Source organism: Branchiostoma floridae, chromosome 9, assembly GCF_000003815.2.
Source record: "Branchiostoma floridae strain S238N-H82 chromosome 9, Bfl_VNyyK, whole genome shotgun sequence".
In the NCBI taxonomy this organism is placed as follows: Eukaryota; Metazoa; Chordata; class Leptocardii; order Amphioxiformes; family Branchiostomatidae; genus Branchiostoma; species Branchiostoma floridae.
In genome coordinates, this window is record NC_049987.1 from 15,652,270 (window position 1) to 15,659,581 (window position 7,312).

At 39.7% G+C, this 7,312-nt stretch overlaps 1 protein-coding gene across 1 annotated transcript in view; it reads right to left on the reverse strand.

The window, feature by feature from the left end:
* The window catches only part of LOC118423296 (polycystic kidney disease 2-like 2 protein), a 14,814-nt gene extending 13,325 nt beyond the window's left edge, over positions 1-1,489 (reverse strand). Inside the window, exon 1 of the mRNA XM_035831398.1 lies at positions 1,360-1,489. Within this exon, the coding sequence (XP_035687291.1) occupies positions 1,360-1,449 (90 nt within the window). The 5' untranslated portion in view covers positions 1,450-1,489. The remainder of the gene's footprint in view (positions 1-1,359) is intronic.
* Between the last annotated feature and the right edge of the window lie 5,823 nt (positions 1,490-7,312).

The following is a 7,312-nucleotide window of genomic DNA, read 5'->3' on the forward strand; positions in this document are numbered from 1 at the left end:
TTCCCCTAGGCTGAACAATACACTAATATTATGGGCAAAATTTTTTATTTACAAACAGCAAGAAAAACACCTATCATTAAACCATTTTATCTCATATATTAAGACTTCTTACAAATTGGAATTTATAATAGCTTCCAGAAAGAACAAATTGGCAGTTCACTACAGTAAATGGGGAGAAATACTTCACATCATTTCTTAAACCCCTCTATTTTCTTTTTGTCTTTTGCTACTCTTGTGGTTTTGCATTATTCAATTATTTTCACTAGTATTTGAAGCGAAATGTTGTATTGATGGTTTCTTATGTGTCTGTACTTTATTTGAGATTATTCTTGTTTAAAGTTTACCATTAATTTACACTGATGTTACTTTTCTTATGTAAACGATACTACCTTATACTGCTGTATTAGTTTATTTGGTTGGTATTATTTTCTTCCCGCTGTAGTATTGTTATCTATTTTTGGATCCGTGGTTTATGTTTATGTTTTGTCTCAGTTATTGTCTCCATCTCTATTGTCATTATGTATTCTTCTGTTATTTCTGTTTATTTGAAATGCAATAAATATAAAAAAAAAATAAAAAATAAAAGATTTTGACGGAATTTTAGTAAAAATAGCATGTATTTATCGTTAAAAATGGTATTGTCCGCCATCTTGGATTTTGATCCATGACGTTATCAAACTAGCAAAATTATTAATGATTAATTAGAAATGTAACTGTAAATTACACAGGATCTTAATGATATAGATAAACAAGTTTGGTTCAGCAATAAAACTATGAAATCCCATAATTCAAACTGAAATTAGTAAATCTGGTAAAATATGCCTGTCAGAAACCCAATGCCATGGCAACACGAAAAATTACAAACTAAATTTTTTTTTGCAGAATTGTTGCTAATAATATTTCAGGAAAAGTCACCAAGTTTCGTAGTCCTATCACACGTCGTTCGGCAGTTATCTGACGTCAAAGTTGGCTCGGGCACTTTTAGCCCCCCCCCCCCGGTCTGGATAGGGTTAAGTTCGCGGCGAAGTGACCACCGCGAAAACCGCCAACATAAAACCACCGCGAACATTTCTGCATTTACAGAATTAGTCAAAATCCTCTCTATAAGACGAAACGCCATGGCTAAGGTCAGGTTACCCTCACACATATGTTGCTCCTGTAATATTAGGCATGTTAACGATATGGGTATGTAAGAAAGGAGTAGAAACAGAAAGAAACAAATTCTGACTCCCGGGATTCAAACCCGCGCCGAACCCGGGCCGACAGATCACAAATCCAGACGCTAAACCACTACGCTAAAAGGCTGACAGTCGTTTGGCATGATCAGTTACAAACCCCGTTATAAGTCCAATAAGTTACCTGAAGGGTTTCCACCACACTGATGGATCCCATGAAGGACAGGATGAAGGCCTTCATCCAGGCGTCACTCCTCTCCTTGCCCCAGTCCATACTGTACAAGATGACGAAGAACGCGGAGCAGGTGGACACCAGGAGCACGGTCGTCCACGCCACGTACCTGGCCATGCGGCGCGCGGACTTCTGCAGATGGCCTGGGGTCAGGAAACAGTGATTTGGATAGCAAATTTTCTTACGTAGGAGGAGAAATTAAAACTCACAAGGCATTTAGTCTTCTTACGTGTCGACTATTAAAAATAATAACTAGAAAGGCCGACATTTGCTTGAGAGCAAATACAGCATATTTCAGCCATCTCTCTCCTCATGTAACAATAGACTGTTCCAAAATCACTCATGTGCAAAAATGGAACACTTCTGCTTAAAATGACTTCTAACTACTAATCACACTTATGAGCAAAAATGAATCTTACAAAAATCCCTTCAAGAATGGACTAAAAAAATAGACGACTCCAAAAACACTTCCGCTAAGAAATGGAATTTGGAATCATCAGCCGTCCAAAACCATATTTGAAAAAAAAAAACCCTCTGTGCAAGAATCGACTCTTCCTGTTATACCCCTATGTAAAGTGGAGCGATCCAAAAATATATCAGCTAAAATAGTCAGCAAGTCCACAAAATGAATTTTAAAAAAATACCCCCTTCGTCGAAGAATGGAATCTCCCAGCTCACCCTGTTTGAAATTGCACAATAGACGAGTCTAGAAATACTCACAGTACATGGCCTTTTGTCTGATAAGAAGCAACCCAGTCCAAAACTGAATTCTAAAAAAGTCCCCCGTGCATGAATGGGCTCTTCCAGATGACACAAGGCTTGCTGATTGGCTGCCGAATCCTCCTCATGAACAGTCTTCAGGTGGGTACTCGGCACTCCAACCTTACCTATCCTAAACTCTCCCACAAAAACCTCCTTAAGGAGCCATTTTGAAGTGATTTATACCACATATTATACATGGATCCTTTGAATAAGTATCTAGGGCACCTCTGTGCCAAATTTCAGGTCATTTGGATGTAATACCATGGTACAGGGGGCCAAAATATACAGTTTTGGTCCAAAAGTTGCAATAAAACCTCCATAAAGTCATTTAAGGAGCAGATATGAAAAAAAATGAAAAAAAAAACACTTTGGTATTGGCCCACTCTACCCTTGTGCCAAATTTCAAGTCATTTGGTCCAGAAACGGCGGAGATGAATCGCTTTGAAAATTTGACAGGAGAAAGAAAGAAAGAAAGAAACATTACGAATACAATATATTTCACCATACCTTTGGTATGGCTGAAATATAATGATAATAATAGTGTCACAGCTCAGTTAAAGACGTGATTGATTAGTTTACATACTTTGCTTGGACGTGCCGATAACCATCTCCGGTGTGCTCACAGTCAGTGGCGCCTCCATGCGGAATAGTTGTACAACAATCAGATTGACCGGAAATACAGTCAGGATAGTCATGAGACTGGTGTACAGCTCCTGTGAATACATTTACATTTAGGAGGTAACACATTCTAGGAGTAACACATTGATGAGGTAACGCATTTAGCTCGTTTAGTAGTACGAATTCCTTTCTTTTGAACTGATCCGAAGAAATGCACTGAAGACGATGGTAATATAGTGGCATTAAATATAGGAACGGTTCCATATCCCTACAGCGCATGGTGCAATTGAAAATGCGATCAATAGAAGTAGGCACTTCATTACATGTAGCCATATTGTCCAGTGACTTAGATGCTAAAATTGTAAACATGTACGAAACTCTATAGTAACATTTACCTGTATTGTGAAACGAACAAACCCCAGGTCGAACACTCTTGTACCAGACGTTGTAGTTTTTGCCCCAGACCACATGGCGCTGGCCAGCATCATGGTGTTCAGGAGAGTAAAGCAACAGGACAGCCGCTGGGCCTGGGTGAAGCTGGAACCTAGTGTAGACAAGGCCAAAAATGCATTGGATTTGGTGAATTTACAGGGTGTAGAATATCTGTAAATTATAATGTCGGCATTGAGACGCATGGAAACAACTGGAAACGAAAACAAGATGGCGCCTGCGTGACGTCAAGTTCCAAAATGGCCGGGCCTGTGGCCTACAAAATCAATGCAAATAAAATTCTGATATTATTCAAACCTGCAAACGTAAAAAAAGGATACTGACCAGGCGCTGCTACGATGGCTGACGCCCACAGCTGTTTATCGTAGAACACGTCTCGGGTTGCTTCGTTGAAGACGTTTGAGAAGGATGACAGCTCCTTCTCGGTGCTGGCGTGCACAACCTTCTGTACCTCACCGTCACCTTTGTGTTCCGACAACCAGTCATCACAGGTGAAGTAATGTCTGAAAATTGCACAACCAAAAAGAGTCTTGTCATTTACGTCGATAAAGATTAGACATCCAGGTAATACGATATGCCAAAAAGCAGTTACTCAAGCAACTGGATATGGTTTTGGAAACGGTCAGAATCCAAATTGTCTTTAGCTTGACTTTGTCTTACATGTTTCCTGTTGGATCTAAAATTGTCTTCATTCATGTTTAGGGTATAAAGCACCAGTTTCTTCCAGGTCACTTCAGTGTCACTGACGAAAGATAGTGGATGCTATCTGAAACGTCTGACCGTTTCTAAAATTGTATCCAGTTGCTTCAGTAACTGCTTTTTTGGCAAGTCTTATCATTTATCAGACGTCTTCTCTCAGGCATGCCGCATTTCCTTCCATAACAGGAATATAGAGACATTGGATGACGTAAGCATAACTATCAGTCTAATGTCTTTAGGAGAAAAGTACAACGAGAGGTTGATAGATCATTTCGTTCCACACTGAAAAGACATCACTTTTTAAGTTTTAATGCAACCTGAAAACAGACATTTTTTTTACACACAAGTAGCAGATGACATTTTCTCACACCATGCCAAGAGATAGTTCAAGCAGGGAATCACCAGTTAAGTGCCGAATGCAAATTAGCAAACCATTCAGGATTTTGGTTATGTTTTTGGAATCTTACACCACATCCTTCTCTACATCTCTGACGACAAAACTTCCGAGGAACCAGGATGACGTGTCGCCTTTCCCAGAGTTTTCATGCCAGATGTGCAACGTCATCACTTCCCCAAGTGACTCTCGCACAGGCATGACAAAATGCAAAGTACTTCCACGAACCAAAGCCTGGAATTGCCAATGATAAATGATGATAATTTCTTCGTTGCTTTCATAGTAGCGAACTGTTTCTGGTCCTCTATTTCGTCCATTACCACACACTAGAGTACACTTCACATTGACTTTTTACCTCAAAGCATATCATTATCTTGTATATAAACTCCTATCATCCTTAGCTTCATCTGTATAACACATTGTGTTAGAAGTAGCTTTGATATATAAACAGGAAAACACCGTCACACTCGCACACTTTCCATATGCTATATTTGTCCATAGAATAAATTCTTTAACATATCAATTGTAAAATATATTAGTAGTTGCCATGTGCTGACTTGGCCATAACTCCTTCTACAAAGATTTAAGATAGCTATAAACTCATTGGACTGACAGAGAAGTAAAAGCATTGTATCAACTCATACCTCCTCTCCTGGGTTCAGCATCTTGACTGCAGTCTTGCCCTCTGACCCGCCCAGCTGGAAGCCGACCCGTGACGTGGTGCCTGCCCCGAACATGGACCCGGTGGTGACCGTGAGTTGATAGACGTGAGGAGCAGGCATCCTCTCCGGGGGGATCAGGCTCACTTTGGGCAGCGTCTTGCTTGGGATGTTGGCAGCTTCTGGATGTAAGGACTTTATCTTTGTCCGACCAGTGATGCGATTATACAGGGCAGATGGTACACGACGTAAAGTCGCCTGGTGATATTGAAGACAAAAACGCATTTACGAAACTTGTCTGGACTACATCATCCAAACAAGTTTAACTATTAGTAATAAAACTATAGCTCTATACAATCTAAATCAGAGTTTACGTAACTTTCATGTAAATTAGAAGGGGTCGTCACACATTTGCAGTCATCGTGCTTGCCCGATTTTCTGAGTTATTTTCTTAATATAGCAGATTACTGTAATTAATTTAGCATAAATGAAGATATTTTACTGATTCCCTTTAAATATCAAGAATGATATTCATGTTAAGTTCATTGCAACTCATTTGAAACATGGTGTGTCAAACAAGAAATGCAAACATAGCATTTTATTAAATAACAATGACATCAATCAATCAATAGAATATGTCACGACCCTTAGTCCCTCTGCAGACCTCTCATGTGTGAAATATAATAATTTATTGCAAAGTCTTGCCCGAGGGCTCATTGCAGGTAACAGGAAAGAAGACAAACAAATAGTGTAGAACAACATAGAATATGTCTACTCTAGTCTAAAAGCTAACTCTAAACTGTAACTTTTCTTGGGACAGTGGAAGGCGAAAGACCCCACCTTTTCTATAATGTGTGTGTTCTTTGATGTTAGGAGCAAGGTAGAGATCAGAATCATCTTTATTTAGTCTTTGACAGACATACAAATACAAGATGAAAGACAGATAAAATCCTATGTCAACCCTTTTTCTGCACTTAGGGCATCCAGAGGGCGCAAGGTAAGACACGTTAATAAAGAACAGTCGTGTGCGTCGGACTGCTGAAGTACAAACCGTTTTAAAATTCTTTAAACATATTGCGCAAGAAGATGGCAAAACTGATATATTGCACTAATTGAATATTGCACTATTTCATGTAACGTTACAACTATAATTATCAGCAGCTTGAGAAGAATCCAAGAGGTTTTAGAAAAGGTTTCTGTAAACGCGGGGAAATTTGAGGGGGATTTAGTGACTTATTCAAAAAGCTATTTTCTTTCGTGATCGTAGAAGGAACAGTTTAAAATAGAATGCATGTGTTTCGTCTTCCACCATGTTTGACGTGCAGTATATACAAGTTCTTTTGCACGCAGGTGACTTCTTGTACCGCCCTTTATCTATTTCAAGGGGGTGGGCGCTAATTCTAATATAACAACATTGCATATTTACTGAGAAACAAGTATGACACTTGCCCTTATATGCTGAAAGTCCAACAGAACCAGGATGAGTATGTACAGGATGTACTCGGACACCACAGTGGAGAACACAACGGAGTTATCGCTCAGATTGCGGAAGTTCCTGAACGCGTTGATGAAGTTGATCGAGTTTGGAACAAGGAGATCTATGGTTCCCACTGCAATCCTAGACCCAGTCACGCGACACTTGCACCCGACGACGACTGCATCCTCCAGGTCTACTTTAACCTGTCGATGAAGGTTAGACATCCATATATTAAGATGTGCCAAAAAGCAGTTACTCAAGCAACTGGATATGATTTTGTAAACAGTCAGACGTTTCAAACAACAATCCGGTGTCTTTCGTCAGTGACACTGGAGACATCTTGTTGGAGCGAGTGCGAGTTTTTATATCCTAGCTGTGAATTGATATGCAAAAGAGATTTAGTTGGAGAATAGGTTTATCCTAACTATGAATTAATATTCAGAAAGGGGGGCAATGACATATTGGATATATGCTATATAGATGAAGAAGCAGAAGTACGCACAATCAAAATAGATAATGTCAAAGGTCTACTGTAATGTAATCTGCTTTAACCTGGTTTGGTGGGGAGAAGAACAAAATAGTAACACCGACAAGTACCAGCATTATCAGCCTGGCACTAGTGCGTTCAAAATTTCGTTTTTCCCAGGACTATTGTAGAATGGAACTAGTTGCCAGCAAGTATATAATTGGGGCATCCTTACTAGATAGCTTGAAACAATGCTTGCAGCTAGATGTGCAAAGGTTTGGTGCGACAGGTCGTTCAGAGTAGCATAACCAGCTGCTGCCGCGCCGCGTGCCTGCGAAACTGGTGAGTTATTTACGTATACGTCGAACTGTGGTTATACA